The sequence below is a fragment of the Engystomops pustulosus genome, chromosome 7 (genome assembly GCF_040894005.1).
Source record: "Engystomops pustulosus chromosome 7, aEngPut4.maternal, whole genome shotgun sequence".
In the NCBI taxonomy this organism is placed as follows: Eukaryota; Metazoa; Chordata; class Amphibia; order Anura; family Leptodactylidae; genus Engystomops; species Engystomops pustulosus.
The window spans coordinates 10,517,829-10,545,119 of NC_092417.1; the positions used below are offsets into that span (position 1 = coordinate 10,517,829).

Genomic DNA, 27,291 nt, shown 5'->3' on the forward strand with positions numbered 1-27,291 from the left:
TTTGCTATTACTCCCTCTGGTGGTGACCCCGGTGAGCCGCCTCCTATGTCTCCCCCCAATATTCCTCTCTTCTCCATCACTTGTCCTTGTCCTGTTTTACTCTCCCAATCACTGTCCTGGAGAGAGTATGGAAAGTTCCTCTAAGTAGTAGTATGAGTAGTATGACGAGTATTAGCGGGATGGTCGTCTCCGCCTATAATGACCCCCTCATTCTCGTTTCTGTGGGTGGCAGTGCTGTCACAGGAAAAATATATTAAGAAAGAAGATTTTTTCTCACCCCGGAGCCACTTCTGCTTCGTCTTATTATAGACTGGCGTGAGAATGTGAAGAGGAAGTAGAAGCCTCCAGTGTCTGTAGTGTCACCACGTGTGAGGTGACCGTCCCGGATCCTGTGATGGACGTTACATCTCTATAGGCTCCTGTGGTGGACGTTACATCTCTATAGGCTCCTGTGGTGGACGTTACATCTCTATAGGCTCCTGTGGTGGACGTTACATCTCTATAGGCTTCTGTGGTGGACGTTACATCTCTATAGGCTTCTGTGGTGGACGTTACATCTCTATAGGCTCCTGTGGTGGACGTTACATCTCTATAGGCTCCTGTGGTGGACGTTACATCTCTATAGGCTCCTGTGGTGGACGTTACATCTCTATAGGCTCCTGTGGTGGAAGTTACATCTCTATAGGCTTCTGTGGTGGACGTTACATCTCTATAGGCTCCTGTGATGGACGTTACATCTCTATAGGCTCTTGTGGTGGACGTTACATCTCTGTAGGCTCCTGTGGTGGACGTTACATCTCTATAGGCTCCTGTGGTGGACGTTACATCTCTATAGGCTCCTGTGGTGGATGTTACATCTCTATAGGCTCCTGTGGTGGACGTTACATATCTATAGGCTCCTGTGGTGGACGTTACATCTCTATAGGCTCCTGTGATGGACGTTACATCTCTATAGACGTTACATCTCTATAGGCTCCTGTGGTGGAAGTTACATCTCTATAGGCTCCTGTGGTGGACGTTACATCTCTATAGGCTCCTGTGATAGACGTTACATCTCTATAGGCTCCTGTGGTGGACGTTACATCTCTACTGTCCTGATCCCAGTGATACGTCTACTGACTGGGATCTGCCAGGCACCGGAGGAGCCCAGGACCCAGGAAACCCATAGTTATCAGAGAGGGATAATGGCCGGACTCACAAGCAAATATCATCATTTCCTCTGTCTTCTGGTTTCTGTACTGAATATCAGAGAATCGGGTGAGTACAAGATGGAGGCAGATTGATCAATAATAAGAGGTAATAAGAGCACTTCTAGTGGTGACATAGGGTAGTGAGGGGGTAATAAGAGCACTGCTAGTGGTGACATAGGATAGTGAGGGGGTAATAAGAGCACTGCTGGTGGTGACATAGGGTAGTGAGGGGGTAATAAGAGCACTTCTAGTGGTGACATAGGGTAGTGAGGGGGTAATAAGAGCACTGCTAGTGGTGACATAGGATAGTGAGGGGGTAATAAGAGCACTGCTGGTGGTGACATAGGATAGTGAGGGGGTAATAAGAGCACTGCTAGTGGTGACATAGGATAATGAGGGGGTAATAAGAGCACTGCTAGTGGTGACATAGGATAGTGAGGGGGTAATAAGAGCGCTGCTGGTGGTGACATAGGGTAGTGAGAGGGTAATAAGAGCACTGCTAGTGGTGACATAGGATAATGAGGGGGTAATAAGAGCACTGCTAGTGGTGACATAGGGTAGTGAGGGGGTAATAAGAGCACTGCTACATGTGACATAGGATAGTGAGGGGGTAATAAGAGCACTGCTAGTGGTGACATAGGATAGTGAGGGGGTAATAAGAGCACTGCTAGTGGTGACATAGGATAGTGAGGGGGTAATAAGAGCACTGCTGGTGGTGACATAGGATAGTGAGGGGGTAATAAGAGCACTGCTAGTGGTGACATAGGATAGTGAGGGGGTAATAAGAGCACTGCTGGTGGTGACATAGGGTAGTGAGGGGGTAATAAGAGCACTGCTAGTGGTGACATGGAGTAGTGAGGGGGTAATAAGAGCACTGCTAGTGGTGACATAGGGTAGTGAGGGGGTAATAAGAGCACTGCTAGTGGTGACATAGGGTAGTGAGGGGGTAATAAGAGCACTGCTAGTGGTGACATAGGGTAGTGAGGGGGTAATAAGAGCACTGCTAGTGGTGACATAGGGTAGTGAGGGGGTAATAAGAGCACTGCTGGTGGTGACATAGGGTAGTGAGGGGGTAATAAGAGCACTGCTAGTGGTGACATAGGATAGTGAGGGGGTAATAAGAGCACTGCTAGTGGTGACATAGGGTAGTGAGGGGGTAATAAGAGCACTGCTAGTGGTGACATAGGATAGTGAGAGGGTAATAAGAGCGCTGCTAGTGGTGACATAAGATAGTGAGGGGGTAATAAGAGCACTGCTAGTGGTGACATAGGGTAGTGAGGGGGTAATAAGAGCGCTGCTAGTGGTGACATAGGATAGTGAGGGGGTAATAAGAGCACTGCTATTGGTGACATAGGATAGTGAGGGGGTAATAAGAGCACTGCTAGTGGTGACATAGGGTAGTGAGGGGGTAATTAGAGCGCTGCTAGTGGTGACATAGGATAGTGAGGGGGTAATAAGAGCACTGCTGGTGGTGACATAGGATAGTGAGGGGGTAATAAGAGCGCTGCTAGTGGTGACATAGGATAGTGAGGGGGTAATAAGAGCACTGCTGGTGGTGACATAGGGTAGTGAGGGGGTAATAAGAGCACTGCTAGTGGTGACATAGGGTAGTGAGGGGGTAATAAGAGCACTGCTAGTGGTGACATAGGATAGTGAGGGGGTAATAAGAGCACTGCTAGTGGTGACATAGGATAGTGAGGGGGTAATAAGAGCGCTGCTGGTGGTGACATAGGGTAGTGAGGGGGTAATAAGAGCACTGCTGGTGGTGACATAGGGTAGTGAGGGGGTAATAAGAGCACTGCTAGTGGTGACATAGAGTAGTGAGGAGGTAATAAGAGCACTGCTAGTGGTGACATAGGATAGTGAGGGGGTAATAAGAGCACTGCTGGTGGTGACATAGGGTAGTGAGGGGGTAATAAGAGCACTGCTAGTGGTGACATAGGATAGTGAGGGGGTAATAAGAGCACTGCTAGTGGTGACATAGGATAGTGAGGGGGTAATAAGAGCACTGCTAGTGGTGACATAGGGTAGTGAGGGGGTAATAAGAGCACTGCTAGTGGTGACATAGGGTAGTGAGGGGGTAATAAGAGCGCTGCTAGTGGTGACATGGAGTAGTGAGGGGGTAATAAGAGCACTGCTAGTGGTGACATAGAGTAGTGAGGGGGTAATAAGAGCGCTGCTAGTGGTGACATGGAGTAGTGAGGGGGTAATAAGAGCACTGCTAGTGGTGACATAGGATAGTGAGGGGGTAATTAGAGCACTGCTAGTGGTGACATAGGGTAGTGAGGGGGTAATAAGAGCACTGCTAGTGGTGACATGGAGTAGTGAGGGGGTAATAAGAGCACTGCTAGTGGTGACATCGGGTAGTGAGGGGGTAATAAGAGCACTGCTGGTGGTCACAGAGTAGTGAGGGGGTAATAAGAGCACTGCTAGTGGTGACATGGAGTAGTGAGGGGGTAATAAGAGCGCTGCTAGTGGTGACATAGGGTAGTGAGGGGGTAATAAGAGCACTGCTAGTGGTGACATAGGGTAGTGAGGGGGTAATAAGAGCACTGCTAGTGGTGACATAGGGTAGTGAGGGGGTAATAAGAGCACTGCTAGTGGTGACATAGGATAGTGAGGGGGTAATTAGAGCACTGCTAGTGGTGACATAGGATAGTGAGGGGGTAATAAGAGCACTGCTAGTGGTGACATAGGATAGTGAGGGGGTAATAAGAGCACTGCTAGTGGTGACATAGGATAGTGAGGGGGTAATTAGAGCGCTGCTAGTGGTGACATAGGGTAGTGAGGGGGTAATAAGAGCACTGCTGGTGGTGACAGAGGGTAGTGATGGGGTAATAAGAGCACTGCTAGTGGTGACATAGGGTAGTGAGGGGGTAATAAGAGCACTGCTGGTGGTGACATAGGGTAGTGAGGGGGTAATAAGAGCGCTGCTAGTGGTGACATGGAGTAGTGAGGGGGTAATAAGAGCACTGCTAGTGGTGACATAGGATAGTGAGGGGGTAATAAGAGCACTGCTAGTGGTGACATAGGATAGTGAGGGGGTAATAAGAGCACTGCTGGTGGTGACATAGGGTAGTGAGGGGGTAATAAGAGCACTTCTAGTGGTAACATAGGGTAGTGAGGGGGTAATAAGAGCACTGCTAGTGGTGACATAGAGTAGTGAGGGGGTAATAAGAGCACTGCTAGTGGTGACATAGGGTAGTGAGGGGGTAATAAGAGCACTGCTGGTGGTGACATAGGGTAGTGAGGGGGTAATAAGAGCACTGCTAGTGGTGACATAGGGTAGTGAGGGGGTAATAAGAGCACTGCTGGTGGTGACATAGGGTAGTGAGGGGGTAATAAGAGCACTGCTAGTGGTGACATGGAGTAGTGAGGGGGTAATAAGAGCACTGCTAGTGGTGACATGGAGTAGTGAGGGGGTAATAAGAGCACTGCTAGTGGTGACATGGAGTAGTGAGGGGGTAATAAGAGCACTGCTAGTGGTGACATGGGATAGTGAGGGGGTAATAAGAGCGCTGCTAGTGGTGACATAGGGTAGTGAGGGGGTAATAAGAGCACTGCTGGTGGTGACATGGAGTAGTGAGGGGGTAATAAGAGCACTGCTAGTGGTGACATAGGATAGTGAGGGGGTAATAAGAGCACTGCTGGTGGTGACATAGGGTAGTGAGGGGGTAATAAGAGCACTGCTGGTGGTGACATGGAGTAGTGAGGGGGTAATTAGAGCGCTGCTAGTGGTGACATAGGGTAGTGAGGGGGTAATAAGAGCACTGCTAGTGGTGACATAGGGTAGTGAGGGGTAATTAGAGCACTGCTAGTGGTGACATAGAGTAGTGAGGAGGTAATAAGAGCACTGATGGTGGTGACATAGGGTAGTGAGGGGTAATTAGAGCACTGCTAGTGGTGACATAGAGTAGTGAGGGGGTAATAAGAGCACTGCTAGTGGTGACATAGGGTAGTGAGGGGTAATTAGAGCACTGCTAGTGGTGACATAGAGTAGTGAGGAGGTAATAAGAGCACTGCTAGTGGTGACATAGAGTAGTGAGGGGGTAATAAGAGCACTGCTAGTGGTGACATAGAGTAGTGAGGGGGTAATAAGAGCACTGCTAGTGGTGACATAGGGTAGTGAGGGGGTAATAAGAGCACTGCTAGTGGTGACATAGGATAGTGAGGGGGTAATAAGAGCACTGCTAGTGGTGACATAGAGTAGTGAGGGGGTAATAAGAGCACTGCTAGTGGTGACATAGGGTATTGGTGACACAGGGGGTAATAAGAGCACTGCTAGTGGTGACATAGGATAGTGAGGGGGTAATAAGAGCACTACTAGTGGTGACATAGGATAGTGAGGGGGTAATAAGAGCACTACTAGTGGTGACATAGGATAGTGAGGGGGTAATAAGAGCACTGCTAGTGGTGACATAGGATAGTGAGGGGGTAATAAGAGCACTGCTAGTGGTGACATGGAGTAGTGAGGGGGTAATAAGAGCACTGCTAGTGGTGACATAGAGTAGTGAGGGGGTAATAAGAGCACTGCTGGTGGTGACATAGGATAGTGAGGGGGTAATAAGAGCACTGCTAGTGGTGACATAGGATAGTGAGGGGGTAATAATAGCACTGCTGGTGGTGACATAGGATAGTGAGGGGGTAATAAGAGCACTGCTAGTGGTGACATAGGATAGTGAGGGGGTAATAAGAGCACTGCTAGTGGTGACATAGGATAGTGAGGAGGTAATAAGAGCACTGCTAGTGGTGACATAGAGTAGTGAGGGGGTAATAAGAGCACTGCTAGTGGTGACATAGGGTAGTGAGGGGGTAATAAGAGCACTGCTAGTGGTGACATAGAGTAGTGAGGGGGTAATAAGAGCACTGCTAGTGGTGACATAGAGTAGTGAGGGGGTAATAAGAGCACTGCTGGTGGTGACATAGGATAGTGAGGGGGTAATAAGAGCACTGCTAGTGGTGACATAGGATAGTGAGGGGGTAATAAGAGCACTGCTAGTGGTGACATAGGATAGTGAGGGGGTAATAAGAGCACTGCTAGTGGTGACATAGGGTAGTGAGGGGGTAATAAGAGCACTGCTAGTGGTGACATAGGGTAGTGAGGGGGTAATAAGAGCACTGCTAGTGGTGACATAGGGTAGTGAGGGGGTAATAAGAGCACTGCTGGTGGTGACATAGGGTAGTGAGGGGGTAATAAGAGCGCTGCTAGTGGTGACATAGGGTAGTGAGGGGGTAATAAGAGCACTGCTAGTGGTGACATAGGGTAGTGAGGGGGTAATAAGAGCACTGCTAGTGGTGACATGGAGTAGTGAGGGGGTAATAAGAGCACTGCTAGTGGTGACATAGGGTAGTGAGGGGGTAATTAGAGCACTGCTAGTGGTGACATAGGGTAGTGATGGGGAAATAAGAGCACTGCTGGTGGTGACATAGGGTAGTGAGGGGGTAATAAGAGCACTGCTAGTGGTGACATAGGATAGTGAGGGGGTAATAAGAGCACTGCTAGTGGTGACATAGAGTAGTGAGGGGGTAATAAGAGCACTGCTGGTGGTGACATAGGGTAGTGAGGGGGTAATAAGAGCACTGCTAGTGGTGACATAGAGTAGTGAGGGGGTAATAAGAGCACTGCTAGTGGTGACATAGGGTAGTGAGGGGTAATTAGAGCACTGCTAGTGGTGACATAGGGTAGTGAGGGGGTAATAAGAGCACTGCTGGTGGTGACATAGGGTAGTGAGGGGGTAATAAGAGCACTGGTAGTGGTGACATAGGGTAGTGAGGGGGTAATAAGAGCACTGCTAGTGGTGACATAGGATAGTGAGGGGGTAATAAGAGCACTGCTGGTGGTGACATGGAGTAGTGAGGGGGTAATAAGAGCACTGCTAGTGGTGATATAGGATAGTGAGGGGGTAATAAGAGCACTGCTAGTGGTGACATAGGATAGTGAGGGGGTAATAAGAGCACTGCTAGTGGTGACATGGAGTAGTGAGGGGGTAATAAGAGCACTGCTAGTGGTGACATAGAGTAGTGAGGGGGTAATAAGAGCGCTGCTAGTGGTGACATAGGGTAGTGAGGGGGTAATAAGAGCACTGCTAGTGGTGACATAGGGTAGTGAGGGGGTAATAAGAGCGCTGCTGGTGGTGACATAGAGTAGTGAGGAGGTAATAAGAGCACTGCTAGTGGTGACATAGAGTAGTGAGGGGGTAATAAGAGCACTGCTAGTGGTGACATAGGATAGTGAGGGGGTAATAAGAGCACTGCTGGTGGTGACATAGGGTAGTGAGGGGGTAATAAGAGCACTGCTAGTGGTGACATAGAGTAGTGAGGGGGTAATAAGAGCACTGCTGGTGGTGACATAGGGTAGTGAGGGGGTAATAAGAGCGCTGCTGGTGGTGACATAGAGTAGTGAGGAGGTAATAAGAGCACTGCTAGTGGTGACATAGAGTAGTGAGGGGGTAATAAGAGCACTGCTAGTGGTGACATAGGATAGTGAGGGGGTAATAAGAGCACTGCTGGTGGTGACATAGGGTAGTGAGGGGGTAATAAGAGCACTGCTAGTGGTGACATAGAGTAGTGAGGGGGTAATAAGAGCACTGCTGGTGGTGACATAGGGTAGTGAGGGGGTAATAAGAGCACTGCTAGTGGTGACATAGAGTAGTGAGGGGGTAATAAGAGCACTGCTAGTGGTGACATGGAGTAGTGAGGGGGTAATAAGAGCACTGCTAGTGGTGACATAGGGTAGTGAGGGGGTAATAAGAGCACTGCTGGTGGTGACATAGGGTAGTGAGGGGGTAATAAGAGCACTGCTGGTGGTGACATAGGATAGTGAGGGGGTAATAAGAGCACTGCTAGTGGTGCCATAGGGTAGTGAGGGGGTAATAAGAGCACTGCTAGTGGTGACATAGGATAGTGAGGGGGTAATAAGAGCACTGCTGGTGGTGACATGGAGTAGTGAGGGGGTAATAAGAGCACTGCTAGTGGTGATATAGGATAGTGAGGGGGTAATAAGAGCACTGCTAGTGGTGACATAGAGTAGTGAGAGGGTAATTAGAGCACTGCTAGTGGTGACATAGGGTAGTGAGGGGGTAATAAGAGCACTGCTAGTGGTAACATAGGGTAGTGAGGGGGTAATAAGAGCACTGCTAGTGGTGACATAGAGTAGTGAGGGGGTAATAAGAGCACTGCTAGTGGTGACATAGGGTAGTGAGGGGGTAATAAGAGCACTTCTAGTGGTGACATAGGGTAGTGAGGGGGTAATAAGAGCACTGCTAGTGGTGACATAGGATAGTGAGGGGGTAATAAGAGCACTGCTAGTGGTGACATAGGATAGTGAGGGGGTAATAAGAGCACTGCTAGTGGTGACATAGGGTAGTGAGGGGGTAATAAGAGCACTGCTAGTGGTGACATAGGATAGTGAGGGGGTAATAAGAGCACTGCTAGTGGTGACATAGGGTAGTGAGGGGGTAATAAGAGCACTTCTAGTGGTGACATAGGGTAGTGAGGGGGTAATAAGAGCACTGCTAGTGGTGACATAGGGTAGTGAGGGGGTAATAAGAGCACTGCTAGTGGTGACATAGGATAGTGAGGGGGTAATAAGAGCACTGCTAGTGGTGACATAGGATAGTGAGGGGGTAATAAGAGCACTGCTAGTGGTGACATAGGGTAGTGAGGGGTAATTAGAGCACTGCTAGTGGTGACATAGGATAGTGAGGGGGTAATAAGAGCACTGCTGGTGGTGACATAGGGTAGTGAGGGGGTAATAAGAGCACTGCTAGTGGTGACATGGAGTAGTGAGGGGGTAATAAGAGCACTGCTAGTGGTGACATAGGATAGTGAGGGGGTAATAAGAGCGCTGCTGGTGGTGACATAGGGTAGTGAGGGGGTAATTAGAGCGCTGCTAGTGGTGACATAGGGTAGTGAGGGGGTAATAAGAGCACTGCTATTGGTGACATAGGATAGTGAGGGGGTAATAAGAGCACTGCTAGTGGTGACATAGGGTAGTGAGGGGGTAATTAGAGCGCTGCTAGTGGTGACATAGGATAGTGAGGGGGTAATAAGAGCACTGCTGGTGGTGACATAGGATAGTGAGGGGGTAATAAGAGCACTGCTGGTGGTGACATAGGGTAGTGAGGGGGTAATAAGAGCACTTCTAGTGGTAACATAGGGTAGTGAGGGGGTAATAAGAGCACTGCTAGTGGTGACATAGAGTAGTGAGGGGGTAATAAGAGCACTGCTAGTGGTGACATAGGGTAGTGAGGGGGTAATAAGAGCACTGCTGGTGGTGACATAGGGTAGTGAGGGGGTAATAAGAGCACTGCTAGTGGTGACATAGGGTAGTGAGGGGGTAATAAGAGCACTGCTGGTGGTGACATAGGGTAGTGAGGGGGTAATAAGAGCACTGCTAGTGGTGACATGGAGTAGTGAGGGGGTAATAAGAGCACTGCTAGTGGTGACATGGAGTAGTGAGGGGGTAATAAGAGCACTGCTAGTGGTGACATGGAGTAGTGAGGGGGTAATAAGAGCACTGCTAGTGGTGACATGGGATAGTGAGGGGGTAATAAGAGCGCTGCTAGTGGTGACATAGGGTAGTGAGGGGGTAATAAGAGCACTGCTGGTGGTGACATGGAGTAGTGAGGGGGTAATAAGAGCACTGCTAGTGGTGACATAGGATAGTGAGGGGGTAATAAGAGCACTGCTGGTGGTGACATAGGGTAGTGAGGGGGTAATAAGAGCACTGCTGGTGGTGACATGGAGTAGTGAGGGGGTAATTAGAGCGCTGCTAGTGGTGACATAGGGTAGTGAGGGGGTAATAAGAGCACTGCTAGTGGTGACATAGGGTAGTGAGGGGTAATTAGAGCACTGCTAGTGGTGACATAGAGTAGTGAGGAGGTAATAAGAGCACTGATGGTGGTGACATAGGGTAGTGAGGGGTAATTAGAGCACTGCTAGTGGTGACATAGAGTAGTGAGGGGGTAATAAGAGCACTGCTAGTGGTGACATAGGGTAGTGAGGGGTAATTAGAGCACTGCTAGTGGTGACATAGAGTAGTGAGGAGGTAATAAGAGCACTGCTAGTGGTGACATAGAGTAGTGAGGGGGTAATAAGAGCACTGCTAGTGGTGACATAGAGTAGTGAGGGGGTAATAAGAGCACTGCTAGTGGTGACATAGGGTAGTGAGGGGGTAATAAGAGCACTGCTAGTGGTGACATAGGATAGTGAGGGGGTAATAAGAGCACTGCTAGTGGTGACATAGAGTAGTGAGGGGGTAATAAGAGCACTGCTAGTGGTGACATAGGGTATTGGTGACACAGGGGGTAATAAGAGCACTGCTAGTGGTGACATAGGATAGTGAGGGGGTAATAAGAGCACTACTAGTGGTGACATAGGATAGTGAGGGGGTAATAAGAGCACTACTAGTGGTGACATAGGATAGTGAGGGGGTAATAAGAGCACTGCTAGTGGTGACATAGGATAGTGAGGGGGTAATAAGAGCACTGCTAGTGGTGACATGGAGTAGTGAGGGGGTAATAAGAGCACTGCTAGTGGTGACATAGAGTAGTGAGGGGGTAATAAGAGCACTGCTGGTGGTGACATAGGATAGTGAGGGGGTAATAAGAGCACTGCTAGTGGTGACATAGGATAGTGAGGGGGTAATAATAGCACTGCTGGTGGTGACATAGGATAGTGAGGGGGTAATAAGAGCACTGCTAGTGGTGACATAGGATAGTGAGGGGGTAATAAGAGCACTGCTAGTGGTGACATAGGATAGTGAGGAGGTAATAAGAGCACTGCTAGTGGTGACATAGGATAGTGAGGGGGTAATAAGAGCACTGCTAGTGGTGACATAGGGTAGTGAGGGGGTAATAAGAGCACTGCTAGTGGTGACATAGAGTAGTGAGGGGGTAATAAGAGCACTGCTAGTGGTGACATAGGGTAGTGAGGGGGTAATAAGAGCACTGCTAGTGGTGACATAGAGTAGTGAGGGGGTAATAAGAGCACTGCTAGTGGTGACATAGAGTAGTGAGGGGGTAATAAGAGCACTGCTGGTGGTGACATAGGATAGTGAGGGGGTAATAAGAGCACTGCTAGTGGTGACATAGGATAGTGAGGGGGTAATAAGAGCACTGCTAGTGGTGACATAGGATAGTGAGGGGGTAATAAGAGCACTGCTAGTGGTGACATAGGGTAGTGAGGGGGTAATAAGAGCACTGCTAGTGGTGACATAGGGTAGTGAGGGGGTAATAAGAGCACTGCTAGTGGTGACATAGGGTAGTGAGGGGGTAATAAGAGCACTGCTGGTGGTGACATAGGGTAGTGAGGGGGTAATAAGAGCGCTGCTAGTGGTGACATAGGGTAGTGAGGGGGTAATAAGAGCACTGCTAGTGGTGACATAGGGTAGTGAGGGGGTAATAAGAGCACTGCTAGTGGTGACATGGAGTAGTGAGGGGGTAATAAGAGCACTGCTAGTGGTGACATAGGGTAGTGAGGGGGTAATTAGAGCACTGCTAGTGGTGACATAGGGTAGTGATGGGGAAATAAGAGCACTGCTGGTGGTGACATAGGGTAGTGAGGGGGTAATAAGAGCACTGCTAGTGGTGACATAGGATAGTGAGGGGGTAATAAGAGCACTGCTAGTGGTGACATAGAGTAGTGAGGGGGTAATAAGAGCACTGCTGGTGGTGACATAGGGTAGTGAGGGGGTAATAAGAGCACTGCTAGTGGTGACATAGAGTAGTGAGGGGGTAATAAGAGCACTGCTAGTGGTGACATAGGGTAGTGAGGGGTAATTAGAGCACTGCTAGTGGTGACATAGGGTAGTGAGGGGGTAATAAGAGCACTGCTGGTGGTGACATAGGGTAGTGAGGGGGTAATAAGAGCACTGGTAGTGGTGACATAGGGTAGTGAGGGGGTAATAAGAGCACTGCTAGTGGTGACATAGGATAGTGAGGGGGTAATAAGAGCACTGCTGGTGGTGACATGGAGTAGTGAGGGGGTAATAAGAGCACTGCTAGTGGTGATATAGGATAGTGAGGGGGTAATAAGAGCACTGCTAGTGGTGACATAGGATAGTGAGGGGGTAATAAGAGCACTGCTAGTGGTGACATGGAGTAGTGAGGGGGTAATAAGAGCACTGCTAGTGGTGACATAGAGTAGTGAGGGGGTAATAAGAGCGCTGCTAGTGGTGACATAGGGTAGTGAGGGGGTAATAAGAGCACTGCTAGTGGTGACATAGGGTAGTGAGGGGGTAATAAGAGCGCTGCTGGTGGTGACATAGAGTAGTGAGGAGGTAATAAGAGCACTGCTAGTGGTGACATAGGATAGTGAGGGGGTAATAAGAGCACTGCTAGTGGTGACATAGGATAGTGAGGGGGTAATAAGAGCACTGCTAGTGGTGACATAGAGTAGTGAGGGGGTAATAAGAGCACTGCTAGTGGTGACATAGGATAGTGAGGGGGTAATAAGAGCACTGCTGGTGGTGACATAGGGTAGTGAGGGGGTAATAAGAGCACTGCTAGTGGTGACATAGAGTAGTGAGGGGGTAATAAGAGCACTGCTGGTGGTGACATAGGGTAGTGAGGGGGTAATAAGAGCGCTGCTGGTGGTGACATAGAGTAGTGAGGAGGTAATAAGAGCACTGCTAGTGGTGACATAGAGTAGTGAGGGGGTAATAAGAGCACTGCTAGTGGTGACATAGGATAGTGAGGGGGTAATAAGAGCACTGCTGGTGGTGACATAGGGTAGTGAGGGGGTAATAAGAGCACTGCTAGTGGTGACATAGAGTAGTGAGGGGGTAATAAGAGCACTGCTGGTGGTGACATAGGGTAGTGAGGGGGTAATAAGAGCACTGCTAGTGGTGACATAGAGTAGTGAGGGGGTAATAAGAGCACTGCTAGTGGTGACATGGAGTAGTGAGGGGGTAATAAGAGCACTGCTAGTGGTGACATAGGGTAGTGAGGGGGTAATAAGAGCACTGCTGGTGGTGACATAGGGTAGTGAGGGGGTAATAAGAGCACTGCTGGTGGTGACATAGGATAGTGAGGGGGTAATAAGAGCACTGCTAGTGGTGCCATAGGGTAGTGAGGGGGTAATAAGAGCACTGCTAGTGGTGACATAGGATAGTGAGGGGGTAATAAGAGCACTGCTGGTGGTGACATGGAGTAGTGAGGGGGTAATAAGAGCACTGCTAGTGGTGATATAGGATAGTGAGGGGGTAATAAGAGCACTGCTAGTGGTGACATAGAGTAGTGAGGGGGTAATTAGAGCACTGCTAGTGGTGACATAGGGTAGTGAGGGGGTAATAAGAGCACTGCTAGTGGTAACATAGGGTAGTGAGGGGGTAATAAGAGCACTGCTAGTGGTGACATAGAGTAGTGAGGGGGTAATAAGAGCACTGCTAGTGGTGACATAGGGTAGTGAGGGGGTAATAAGAGCACTTCTAGTGGTGACATAGGGTAGTGAGGGGGTAATAAGAGCACTGCTAGTGGTGACATAGGATAGTGAGGGGGTAATAAGAGCACTGCTAGTGGTGACATAGGATAGTGAGGGGGTAATAAGAGCACTGCTAGTGGTGACATAGGGTAGTGAGGGGGTAATAAGAGCACTGCTAGTGGTGACATAGGATAGTGAGGGGGTAATAAGAGCACTGCTAGTGGTGACATAGGGTAGTGAGGGGGTAATAAGAGCACTTCTAGTGGTGACATAGGGTAGTGAGGGGGTAATAAGAGCACTGCTAGTGGTGACATAGGGTAGTGAGGGGGTAATAAGAGCACTGCTAGTGGTGACATAGGATAGTGAGGGGGTAATAAGAGCACTGCTAGTGGTGACATAGGATAGTGAGGGGGTAATAAGAGCACTGCTAGTGGTGACATAGGGTAGTGAGGGGTAATTAGAGCACTGCTAGTGGTGACATAGGATAGTGAGGGGGTAATAAGAGCACTGCTGGTGGTGACATAGGGTAGTGAGGGGGTAATAAGAGCACTGCTAGTGGTGACATGGAGTAGTGAGGGGGTAATAAGAGCACTGCTAGTGGTGACATAGGATAGTGAGGGGGTAATAAGAGCGCTGCTGGTGGTGACATAGGGTAGTGAGGGGGTAATTAGAGCGCTGCTAGTGGTGACATAGGGTAGTGAGGGGGTAATAAGAGCACTGCTATTGGTGACATAGGATAGTGAGGGGGTAATAAGAGCACTGCTAGTGGTGACATAGGGTAGTGAGGGGGTAATTAGAGCGCTGCTAGTGGTGACATAGGATAGTGAGGGGGTAATAAGAGCACTGCTGGTGGTGACATAGGATAGTGAGGGGGTAATAAGAGCGCTGCTAGTGGTGACATAGGATAGTGAGGGGGTAATAAGAGCACTGCTGGTGGTGACATAGGGTAGTGAGGGGGTAATAAGAGCACTGCTAGTGGTGACATAGGGTAGTGAGGGGGTAATAAGAGCACTGCTAGTGGTGACATAGGATAGTGAGGGGGTAATAAGAGCACTGCTAGTGGTGACATAGGATAGTGAGGGGGTAATAAGAGCGCTGCTGGTGGTGACATAGGGTAGTGAGTGGGTAATAAGAGCACTGCTAGTGGTGACATAGGATAGTGAGGGGGTAATAAGAGCACTGCTAGTGGTGACATAGGATAGTGAGGGGGTAATAAGAGCGCTGCTAGTGGTGACATGGAGTAGTGAGGGGGTAATAAGAGCACTGCTAGTGGTGACATAGGATAGTGAGGGGGTAATTAGAGCACTGCTAGTGGTGACATAGGATAGTGAGGGGGTAATAAGAGCACTGCTAGTGGTGACATAGGGTAGTGAGGGGGTAATAAGAGCACTGCTAGTGGTGACATGGAGTAGTGAGGGGGTAATAAGAGCACTGCTAGTGGTGATATCGGGTAGTGAGGGGGTAATAAGAGCACTGCTGGTGGTGACATAGGGTAGTGAGGGGGTAATAAGAGCGCTGCTAGTGGTGACATGGAGTAGTGAGGGGGTAATAAGAGCACTGCTAGTGGTGACATAGGATAGTGAGGGGGTAATTAGAGCGCTGCTGGTGGTGACATAGGATAGTGAGGGGGTAATAAGAGCACTGCTAGTGGTGACATAGAGTAGTGAGGGGGTAATAAGAGCGCTGCTAGTGGTGACATAGGGTAGTAAAGGGGGTAATAAGAGCACTGCTAGTGGTGACATAGGATAGTGAGGGGGTAATAAGAGCACTGCTAGTGGTGACATAGGGTAGTGAGGGGGTAATAAGAGCACTGCTAGTGGTGACATAGAGTAGTGAGGGGGTAATAAGAGCACTGCTGGTGGTCACATAGAGTAGTGAGGGGGTAATAAGAGCACTGCTAGTGGTGACATGGAGTAGTGAGGGGGTAATAAGAGCACTGCTGGTGGTCACAGAGTAGTGAGGGGGTAATAAGAGCACTGCTAGTGGTGACATGGAGTAGTGAGGGGGTAATAAGAGCGCTGCTAGTGGTGACATAGGGTAGTGAGGGGGTAATAAGAGCACTGCTAGTGGTGACATAGGGTAGTGAGGGGGTAATAAGAGCACTGCTAGTGGTGACATAGGGTAGTGAGGGGGTAATAAGAGCACTGCTAGTGGTGACATAGGATAGTGAGGGGGTAATTAGAGCACTGCTAGTGGTGACATGGAGTAGTGAGGGGGTAATAAGAGCACTGCTGGTGGTGACATAGGATAGTGAGGGGGTAATTAGAGCACTGCTAGTGGTGACATAGGATAGTGAGGGGGTAATAAGAGCACTGCTATTGGTGACATAGGGTAGTGAGGGGTAATTAGAGCACTGCTAGTGGTGACATAGGATAGTGAGGGGGTAATAAGAGCACTGCTGGTGGTGACATAGGGTAGTGAGGGGTAATTAGAGCACTGCTAGTGGTGACATAGGATAGTGAGGGGGTAATAAGAGCACTGCTAGTGGTGACATAGGATAGTGAGGGGGTAATAAGAGCACTGCTAGTGGTGACATGGAGTAGTGAGGGGGTAATAAGAGCACTGCTAGTGGTGACATAGGATAGTGAGGGGGTAATAAGAGCACTGCTGGTGGTGACATAGGGTAGTGAGGGGGTAATAAGAGCACTGCTAGTGGTGACATGGAGTAGTGAGGGGGTAATAAGAGCACTGCTAGTGGTGACATAGGATAGTGAGGGGGTAATAAGAGCACTGCTATTGGTGACATAGGATAGTGAGGGGGTAATAAGAGCACTGCTAGTGGTGACATAGGGTAGTGAGGGGGTAATTAGAGCGCTGCTAGTGGTGACATAGGATAGTGAGGGGGTAATAAGAGCACTGCTGGTGGTGACATAGGATAGTGAGGGGGTAATAAGAGCGCTGCTAGTGGTGACATAGGATAGTGAGGGGGTAATAAGAGCACTGCTGGTGGTGACATAGGGTAGTGAGGGGGTAATAAGAGCACTGCTAGTGGTGACATAGGGTAGTGAGGGGGTAATAAGAGCACTGCTAGTGGTGACATAGGATAGTGAGGGGGTAATAAGAGCACTGCTAGTGGTGACATAGGATAGTGAGGGGGTAATAAGAGCGCTGCTGGTGGTGACATAGGGTAGTGAGTGGGTAATAAGAGCACTGCTAGTGGTGACATAGGATAGTGAGGGGGTAATAAGAGCACTGCTAGTGGTGACATAGGATAGTGAGGGGGTAATAAGAGCGCTGCTAGTGGTGACATGGAGTAGTGAGGGGGTAATAAGAGCACTGCTAGTGGTGACATAGGATAGTGAGGGGGTAATTAGAGCACTGCTAGTGGTGACATAGGATAGTGAGGGGGTAATAAGAGCACTGCTAGTGGTGACATAGGGTAGTGAGGGGGTAATAAGAGCACTGCTAGTGGTGACATGGAGTAGTGAGGGGGTAATAAGAGCACTGCTAGTGGTGATATCGGGTAGTGAGGGGGTAATAAGAGCACTGCTGGTGGTGACATAGGGTAGTGAGGGGGTAATAAGAGCGCTGCTAGTGGTGACATGGAGTAGTGAGGGGGTAATAAGAGCACTGCTAGTGGTGACATAGGATAGTGAGGGGGTAATTAGAGCGCTGCTGGTGGTGACATAGGATAGTGAGGGGGTAATAAGAGCACTGCTAGTGGTGACATAGAGTAGTGAGGGGGTAATAAGAGCGCTGCTAGTGGTGACATAGGGTAGTGAGGGGGTAATAAGAGCACTGCTAGTGGTGACATAGGATAGTGAGGGGGTAATAAGAGCACTGCTAGTGGTGACATAGGGTAGTGAGGGGGTAATAAGAGCACTGCTAGTGGTGACATAGAGTAGTGAGGGGGTAATAAGAGCACTGCTGGTGGTGACATAGGGTAGTGAGGAGGTAATAAGAGCACTGCTAGTGGTGACATAGGATAGTGAGGGGGTAATAAGAGCGCTGCTAGTGGTGACATAGGGTAGTGAGGGGGTAATAAGAGCACTGCTAGTGGTGACATAGGATAGTGAGGGGGTAATTAGAGCGCTGCTGGTGGTGACATAGGATAGTGAGGGGGTAATAAGAGCACTGCTAGTGGTGACATAGAGTAGTGAGGGGGTAATAAGAGCGCTGCTAGTGGTGACATAGGGTAGTGAGGGGGTAATAAGAGCACTGCTAGTGGTGACATAGGATAGTGAGGGGGTAATAAGAGCACTGCTAGTGGTGACATAGGGTAGTGAGGGGGTAATAAGAGCACTGCTAGTGGTGACATAGAGTAGTGAGGGGGTAATAAGAGCACTGCTGGTGGTGACATAGGGTAGTGAGGAGGTAATAAGAGCACTGCTAGTGGTGACATAGGGTAGTGAGGGGGTAATAAGAGCACTGCTAGTGGTGACATAGGATAGTGAGGGGGTAATAAGAGCACTGCTGGTGGTCACATAGAGTAGTGAGGGGGTAATAAGAGCACTGCTAGTGGTGACATGGAGTAGTGAGGGGGTAATAAGAGCACTGCTGGTGGTCACAGAGTAGTGAGGGGGTAATAAGAGCACTGCTAGTGGTGACATGGAGTAGTGAGGGGGTAATAAGAGCGCTGCTAGTGGTGACATAGGGTAGTGAGGGGGTAATAAGAGCACTGCTAGTGGTGACATAGGGTAGTGAGGGGGTAATAAGAGCACTGCTAGTGGTGACATAGGGTAGTGAGGGGGTAATAAGAGCACTGCTAGTGGTGATATAGAGTAGTGAGGGGGTAATAAGAGCACTGCTAGTGGTGACATAGAGTAGTGAGGGGGTAATAAGAGCACTGCTAGTGGTGACATAGGGTAGTGAGGGGGTAATAAGAGCACTGCTAGTGGTGACATAGAGTAGTGAGGGGGTAATAAGAGCACTGCTAGTGGTGACATAGAGTAGTGAGGGGGTAATAAGAGCACTGCTGGTGGTGACATAGGATAGTGAGGGGGTAATAAGAGCACTGCTAGTGGTGACATAGGATAGTGAGGGGGTAATAAGAGCACTGCTAGTGGTGACATAGGATAGTGAGGGGGTAATAAGAGCACTGCTAGTGGTGACATAGGGTAGTGAGGGGGTAATAAGAGCACTGCTAGTGGTGACATAGGGTAGTGAGGGGGTAATAAGAGCACTGCTAGTGGTGACATAGGGTAGTGAGGGGGTAATAAGAGCACTGCTGGTGGTGACATAGGGTAGTGAGGGGGTAATAAGAGCGCTGCTAGTGGTGACATAGGGTAGTGAGGGGGTAATAAGAGCACTGCTAGTGGTGACATAGGGTAGTGAGGGGGTAATAAGAGCACTGCTAGTGGTGACATGGAGTAGTGAGGGGGTAATAAGAGCACTGCTAGTGGTGACATAGGGTAGTGAGGGGGTAATTAGAGCACTGCTAGTGGTGACATAGGGTAGTGATGGGGAAATAAGAGCACTGCTGGTGGTGACATAGGGTAGTGAGGGGGTAATAAGAGCACTGCTAGTGGTGACATAGGATAGTGAGGGGGTAATAAGAGCACTGCTAGTGGTGACATAGAGTAGTGAGGGGGTAATAAGAGCACTGCTGGTGGTGACATAGGGTAGTGAGGGGGTAATAAGAGCACTGCTAGTGGTGACATAGAGTAGTGAGGGGGTAATAAGAGCACTGCTAGTGGTGACATAGGGTAGTGAGGGGTAATTAGAGCACTGCTAGTGGTGACATAGGGTAGTGAGGGGGTAATAAGAGCACTGCTGGTGGTGACATAGGGTAGTGAGGGGGTAATAAGAGCACTGGTAGTGGTGACATAGGGTAGTGAGGGGGTAATAAGAGCACTGCTAGTGGTGACATAGGATAGTGAGGGGGTAATAAGAGCACTGCTGGTGGTGACATGGAGTAGTGAGGGGGTAATAAGAGCACTGCTAGTGGTGATATAGGATAGTGAGGGGGTAATAAGAGCACTGCTAGTGGTGACATAGGATAGTGAGGGGGTAATAAGAGCACTGCTAGTGGTGACATGGAGTAGTGAGGGGGTAATAAGAGCACTGCTAGTGGTGACATAGAGTAGTGAGGGGGTAATAAGAGCGCTGCTAGTGGTGACATAGGGTAGTGAGGGGGTAATAAGAGCACTGCTAGTGGTGACATAGGGTAGTGAGGGGGTAATAAGAGCGCTGCTGGTGGTGACATAGAGTAGTGAGGAGGTAATAAGAGCACTGCTAGTGGTGACATAGAGTAGTGAGGGGGTAATAAGAGCACTGCTAGTGGTGACATAGGATAGTGAGGGGGTAATAAGAGCACTGCTGGTGGTGACATAGGGTAGTGAGGGGGTAATAAGAGCACTGCTAGTGGTGACATAGAGTAGTGAGGGGGTAATAAGAGCACTGCTGGTGGTGACATAGGGTAGTGAGGGGGTAATAAGAGCGCTGCTGGTGGTGACATAGAGTAGTGAGGAGGTAATAAGAGCACTGCTAGTGGTGACATAGAGTAGTGAGGGGGTAATAAGAGCACTGCTAGTGGTGACATAGGATAGTGAGGGGGTAATAAGAGCACTGCTGGTGGTGACATAGGGTAGTGAGGGGGTAATAAGAGCACTGCTAGTGGTGACATAGAGTAGTGAGGGGGTAATAAGAGCACTGCTGGTGGTGACATAGGGTAGTGAGGGGGTAATAAGAGCACTGCTAGTGGTGACATAGAGTAGTGAGGGGGTAATAAGAGCACTGCTAGTGGTGACATGGAGTAGTGAGGGGGTAATAAGAGCACTGCTAGTGGTGACATAGGGTAGTGAGGGGGTAATAAGAGCACTGCTGGTGGTGACATAGGGTAGTGAGGGGGTAATAAGAGCACTGCTGGTGGTGACATAGGATAGTGAGGGGGTAATAAGAGCACTGCTAGTGGTGCCATAGGGTAGTGAGGGGGTAATAAGAGCACTGCTAGTGGTGACATAGGATAGTGAGGGGGTAATAAGAGCACTGCTGGTGGTGACATGGAGTAGTGAGGGGGTAATAAGAGCACTGCTAGTGGTGATATAGGATAGTGAGGGGGTAATAAGAGCACTGCTAGTGGTGACATAGAGTAGTGAGAGGGTAATTAGAGCACTGCTAGTGGTGACATAGGGTAGTGAGGGGGTAATAAGAGCACTGCTAGTGGTAACATAGGGTAGTGAGGGGGTAATAAGAGCACTGCTAGTGGTGACATAGAGTAGTGAGGGGGTAATAAGAGCACTGCTAGTGGTGACATAGGGTAGTGAGGGGGTAATAAGAGCACTTCTAGTGGTGACATAGGGTAGTGAGGGGGTAATAAGAGCACTGCTAGTGGTGACATAGGATAGTGAGGGGGTAATAAGAGCACTGCTAGTGGTGACATAGGATAGTGAGGGGGTAATAAGAGCACTGCTAGTGGTGACATAGGGTAGTGAGGGGGTAATAAGAGCACTGCTAGTGGTGACATAGGATAGTGAGGGGGTAATAAGAGCACTGCTAGTGGTGACATAGGGTAGTGAGGGGGTAATAAGAGCACTTCTAGTGGTGACATAGGGTAGTGAGGGGGTAATAAGAGCACTGCTAGTGGTGACATAGGGTAGTGAGGGGGTAATAAGAGCACTGCTAGTGGTGACATAGGATAGTGAGGGGGTAATAAGAGCACTGCTAGTGGTGACATAGGATAGTGAGGGGGTAATAAGAGCACTGCTAGTGGTGACATAGGGTAGTGAGGGGTAATTAGAGCACTGCTAGTGGTGACATAGGATAGTGAGGGGGTAATAAGAGCACTGCTGGTGGTGACATAGGGTAGTGAGGGGGTAATAAGAGCACTGCTAGTGGTGACATGGAGTAGTGAGGGGGTAATAAGAGCACTGCTAGTGGTGACATAGGATAGTGAGGGGGTAATAAGAGCGCTGCTGGTGGTGACATAGGGTAGTGAGGGGGTAATTAGAGCGCTGCTAGTGGTGACATAGGGTAGTGAGGGGGTAATAAGAGCACTGCTATTGGTGACATAGGATAGTGAGGGGGTAATAAGAGCACTGCTAGTGGTGACATAGGGTAGTGAGGGGGTAATTAGAGCGCTGCTAGTGGTGACATAGGATAGTGAGGGGGTAATAAGAGCACTGCTGGTGGTGACATAGGATAGTGAGGGGGTAATAAGAGCACTGCTGGTGGTGACATAGGGTAGTGAGGGGGTAATAAGAGCACTTCTAGTGGTAACATAGGGTAGTGAGGGGGTAATAAGAGCACTGCTAGTGGTGACATAGAGTAGTGAGGGGGTAATAAGAGCACTGCTAGTGGTGACATAGGGTAGTGAGGGGGTAATAAGAGCACTGCTGGTGGTGACATAGGGTAGTGAGGGGGTAATAAGAGCACTGCTAGTGGTGACATAGGGTAGTGAGGGGGTAATAAGAGCACTGCTGGTGGTGACATAGGGTAGTGAGGGGGTAATAAGAGCACTGCTAGTGGTGACATGGAGTAGTGAGGGGGTAATAAGAGCACTGCTAGTGGTGACATGGAGTAGTGAGGGGGTAATAAGAGCACTGCTAGTGGTGACATGGAGTAGTGAGGGGGTAATAAGAGCACTGCTAGTGGTGACATGGGATAGTGAGGGGGTAATAAGAGCGCTGCTAGTGGTGACATAGGGTAGTGAGGGGGTAATAAGAGCACTGCTGGTGGTGACATGGAGTAGTGAGGGGGTAATAAGAGCACTGCTAGTGGTGACATAGGATAGTGAGGGGGTAATAAGAGCACTGCTGGTGGTGACATAGGGTAGTGAGGGGGTAATAAGAGCACTGCTGGTGGTGACATGGAGTAGTGAGGGGGTAATTAGAGCGCTGCTAGTGGTGACATAGGGTAGTGAGGGGGTAATAAGAGCACTGCTAGTGGTGACATAGGGTAGTGAGGGGTATTTAGAGCACTGCTAGTGGTGACATAGAGTAGTGAGGAGGTAATAAGAGCACTGATGGTGGTGACATAGGGTAGTGAGGGGTAATTAGAGCACTGCTAGTGGTGACATAGAGTAGTGAGGGGGTAATAAGAGCACTGCTAGTGGTGACATAGGGTAGTGAGGGGTAATTAGAGCACTGCTAGTGGTGACATAGAGTAGTGAGGAGGTAATAAGAGCACTGCTAGTGGTGACATAGAGTAGTGAGGGGGTAATAAGAGCACTGCTAGTGGTGACATAGAGTAGTGAGGGGGTAATAAGAGCACTGCTAGTGGTGACATAGGGTAGTGAGGGGGTAATAAGAGCACTGCTAGTGGTGACATAGGATAGTGAGGGGGTAATAAGAGCACTGCTAGTGGTGACATAGAGTAGTGAGGGGGTAATAAGAGCACTGCTAGTGGTGACATAGGGTATTGGTGACACAGGGGGTAATAAGAGCACTGCTAGTGGTGACATAGGATAGTGAGGGGGTAATAAGAGCACTACTAGTGGTGACATAGGATAGTGAGGGGGTAATAAGAGCACTACTAGTGGTGACATAGGATAGTGAGGGGGTAATAAGAGCACTGCTAGTGGTGACATAGGATAGTGAGGGGGTAATAAGAGCACTGCTAGTGGTGACATGGAGTAGTGAGGGGGTAATAAGAGCACTGCTAGTGGTGACATAGAGTAGTGAGGGGGTAATAAGAGCACTGCTGGTGGTGACATAGGATAGTGAGGGGGTAATAAGAGCACTGCTAGTGGTGACATAGGATAGTGAGGGGGTAATAATAGCACTGCTGGTGGTGACATAGGATAGTGAGGGGGTAATAAGAGCACTGCTAGTGGTGACATAGGATAGTGAGGGGGTAATAAGAGCACTGCTAGTGGTGACATAGGATAGTGAGGAGGTAATAAGAGCACTGCTAGTGGTGACATAGGATAGTGAGGGGGTAATAAGAGCACTGCTAGTGGTGACATAGGGTAGTGAGGGGGTAATAAGAGCACTGCTAGTGGTGACATAGAGTAGTGAGGGGGTAATAAGAGCACTGCTAGTGGTGACATAGGGTAGTGAGGGGGTAATAAGAGCACTGCTAGTGGTGACATAGAGTAGTGAGGGGGTAATAAGAGCACTGCTAGTGGTGACATAGAGTAGTGAGGGGGTAATAAGAGCACTGCTGGTGGTGACATAGGATAGTGAGGGGGTAATAAGAGCACTGCTAGTGGTGACATAGGATAGTGAGGGGGTAATAAGAGCACTGCTAGTGGTGACATAGGATAGTGAGGGGGTAATAAGAGCACTGCTAGTGGTGACATAGGGTAGTGAGGGGGTAATAAGAGCACTGCTAGTGGTGACATAGGGTAGTGAGGGGGTAATAAGAGCACTGCTAGTGGTGACATAGGGTAGTGAGGGGGTAATAAGAGCACTGCTGGTGGTGACATAGGGTAGTGAGGGGGTAATAAGAGCGCTGCTAGTGGTGACATAGGGTAGTGAGGGGGTAATAAGAGCACTGCTAGTGGTGACATAGGGTAGTGAGGGGGTAATAAGAGCACTGCTAGTGGTGACATGGAGTAGTGAGGGGGTAATAAGAGCACTGCTAGTGGTGACATAGGGTAGTGAGGGGGTAATTAGAGCACTGCTAGTGGTGACATAGGGTAGTGATGGGGAAATAAGAGCACTGCTGGTGGTGACATAGGGTAGTGAGGGGGTAATAAGAGCACTGCTAGTGGTGACATAGGATAGTGAGGGGGTAATAAGAGCACTGCTAGTGGTGACATAGAGTAGTGAGGGGGTAATAAGAGCACTGCTGGTGGTGACATAGGGTAGTGAGGGGGTAATAAGAGCACTGCTAGTGGTGACATAGAGTAGTGAGGGGGTAATAAGAGCACTGCTAGTGGTGACATAGGGTAGTGAGGGGTAATTAGAGCACTGCTAGTGGTGACATAGGGTAGTGAGGGGGTAATAAGAGCACTGCTGGTGGTGACATAGGGTAGTGAGGGGGTAATAAGAGCACTGGTAGTGGTGACATAGGGTAGTGAGGGGGTAATAAGAGCACTGCTAGTGGTGACATAGGATAGTGAGGGGGTAATAAGAGCACTGCTGGTGGTGACATGGAGTAGTGAGGGGGTAATAAGAGCACTGCTAGTGGTGATATAGGATAGTGAGGGGGTAATAAGAGCACTGCTAGTGGTGACATAGGATAGTGAGGGGGTAATAAGAGCACTGCTAGTGGTGACATGGAGTAGTGAGGGGGTAATAAGAGCACTGCTAGTGGTGACATAGAGTAGTGAGGGGGTAATAAGAGCGCTGCTAGTGGTGACATAGGGTAGTGAGGGGGTAATAAGAGCACTGCTAGTGGTGACATAGGGTAGTGAGGGGGTAATAAGAGCGCTGCTGGTGGTGACATAGAGTAGTGAGGAGGTAATAAGAGCACTGCTAGTGGTGACATAGGATAGTGAGGGGGTAATAAGAGCACTGCTAGTGGTGACATAGGATAGTGAGGGGGTAATAAGAGCACTGCTAGTGGTGACATAGAGTAGTGAGGGGGTAATAAGAGCACTGCTAGTGGTGACATAGGATAGTGAGGGGGTAATAAGAGCACTGCTGGTGGTGACATAGGGTAGTGAGGGGGTAATAAGAGCACTGCTAGTGGTGACATAGAGTAGTGAGGGGGTAATAAGAGCACTGCTGGTGGTGACATAGGCTAGTGAGGGGGTAATAAGAGCGCTGCTGGTGGTGACATAGAGTAGTGAGGAGGTAATAAGAGCACTGCTAGTGGTGACATAGAGTAGTGAGGGGGTAATAAGAGCACTGCTAGTGGTGACATAGGATAGTGAGGGGGTAATAAGAGCACTGCTGGTGGTGACATAGGGTAGTGAGGGGGTAATAAGAGCACTGCTAGTGGTGACATAGAGTAGTGAGGGGGTAATAAGAGCACTGCTGGTGGTGACATAGGGTAGTGAGGGGGTAATAAGAGCACTGCTAGTGGTGACATAGAGTAGTGAGGGGGTAATAAGAGCACTGCTAGTGGTGACATGGAGTAGTGAGGGGGTAATAAGAGCACTGCTAGTGGTGACATAGGGTAGTGAGGGGGTAATAAGAGCACTGCTGGTGGTGACATAGGGTAGTGAGGGGGTAATAAGAGCACTGCTGGTGGTGACATAGGATAGTGAGGGGGTAATAAGAGCACTGCTAGTGGTGCCATAGGGTAGTGAGGGGGTAATAAGAGCACTGCTAGTGGTGACATAGGATAGTGAGGGGGTAATAAGAGCACTGCTGGTGGTGACATGGAGTAGTGAGGGGGTAATAAGAGCACTGCTAGTGGTGATATAGGATAGTGAGGGGGTAATAAGAGCACTGCTAGTGGTGACATAGAGTAGTGAGGGGGTAATTAGAGCACTGCTAGTGGTGACATAGGGTAGTGAGGGGGTAATAAGAGCACTGCTAGTGGTAACATAGGGTAGTGAGGGGGTAATAAGAGCACTGCTAGTGGTGACATAGAGTAGTGAGGGGGTAATAAGAGCACTGCTAGTGGTGACATAGGGTAGTGAGGGGGTAATAAGAGCACTTCTAGTGGTGACATAGGGTAGTGAGGGGGTAATAAGAGCACTGCTAGTGGTGACATAGGATAGTGAGGGGGTAATAAGAGCACTGCTAGTGGTGACATAGGATAGTGAGGGGGTAATAAGAGCACTGCTAGTGGTGACATAGGGTAGTGAGGGGGTAATAAGAGCACTGCTAGTGGTGACATAGGATAGTGAGGGGGTAATAAGAGCACTGCTAGTGGTGACATAGGGTAGTGAGGGGGTAATAAGAGCACTTCTAGTGGTGACATAGGGTAGTGAGGGGGTAATAAGAGCACTGCTAGTGGTGACATAGGGTAGTGAGGGGGTAATAAGAGCACTGCTAGTGGTGACATAGGATAGTGAGGGGGTAATAAGAGCACTGCTAGTGGTGACATAGGATAGTGAGGGGGTAATAAGAGCACTGCTAGTGGTGACATAGGGTAGTGAGGGGTAATTAGAGCACTGCTAGTGGTGACATAGGATAGTGAGGGGGTAATAAGAGCACTGCTGGTGGTGACATAGGGTAGTGAGGGGGTAATAAGAGCACTGCTAGTGGTGACATGGAGTAGTGAGGGGGTAATAAGAGCACTGCTAGTGGTGACATAGGATAGTGAGGGGGTAATAAGAGCGCTGCTGGTGGTGACATAGGGTAGTGAGGGGGTAATTAGAGCGCTGCTAGTGGTGACATAGGGTAGTGAGGGGGTAATAAGAGCACTGCTATTGGTGACATAGGATAGTGAGGGGGTAATAAGAGCACTGCTAGTGGTGACATAGGGTAGTGAGGGGGTAATTAGAGCGCTGCTAGTGGTGACATAGGATAGTGAGGGGGTAATAAGAGCACTGCTGGTGGTGACATAGGATAGTGAGGGGGTAATAAGAGCGCTGCTAGTGGTGACATAGGATAGTGAGGGGGTAATAAGAGCACTGCTGGTGGTGACATAGGGTAGTGAGGGGGTAATAAGAGCACTGCTAGTGGTGACATAGGGTAGTGAGGGGGTAATAAGAGCACTGCTAGTGGTGACATAGGATAGTGAGGGGGTAATAAGAGCACTGCTAGTGGTGACATAGGATAGTGAGGGGGTAATAAGAGCGCTGCTGGTGGTGACATAGGGTAGTGAGTGGGTAATAAGAGCACTGCTAGTGGTGACATAGGATAGTGAGGGGGTAATAAGAGCACTGCTAGTGGTGACATAGGATAGTGAGGGGGTAATAAGAGCGCTGCTAGTGGTGACATGGAGTAGTGAGGGG

General features: G+C 49.2%; 1 protein-coding gene across 2 annotated transcripts in view; it reads left to right on the forward strand.

Annotated features, from left to right (window-relative positions):
• The first annotated feature begins 358 nt into the window (after positions 1 to 358).
• LOC140069228 (low affinity immunoglobulin gamma Fc region receptor III-B-like) overlaps positions 359 to 27,291 on the forward strand; it is a 52,155-nt gene continuing 25,222 nt past the window's right edge. For both annotated transcript variants that reach the window (XM_072114687.1, XM_072114688.1), the window contains exon 1: positions 359 to 1,257. In XM_072114687.1, coding sequence (XP_071970788.1) covers positions 1,185 to 1,257 — 73 coding nt within the window. In that variant the 5' untranslated portion in view covers positions 359 to 1,184. The remainder of the gene's footprint in view (positions 1,258 to 27,291) is intronic.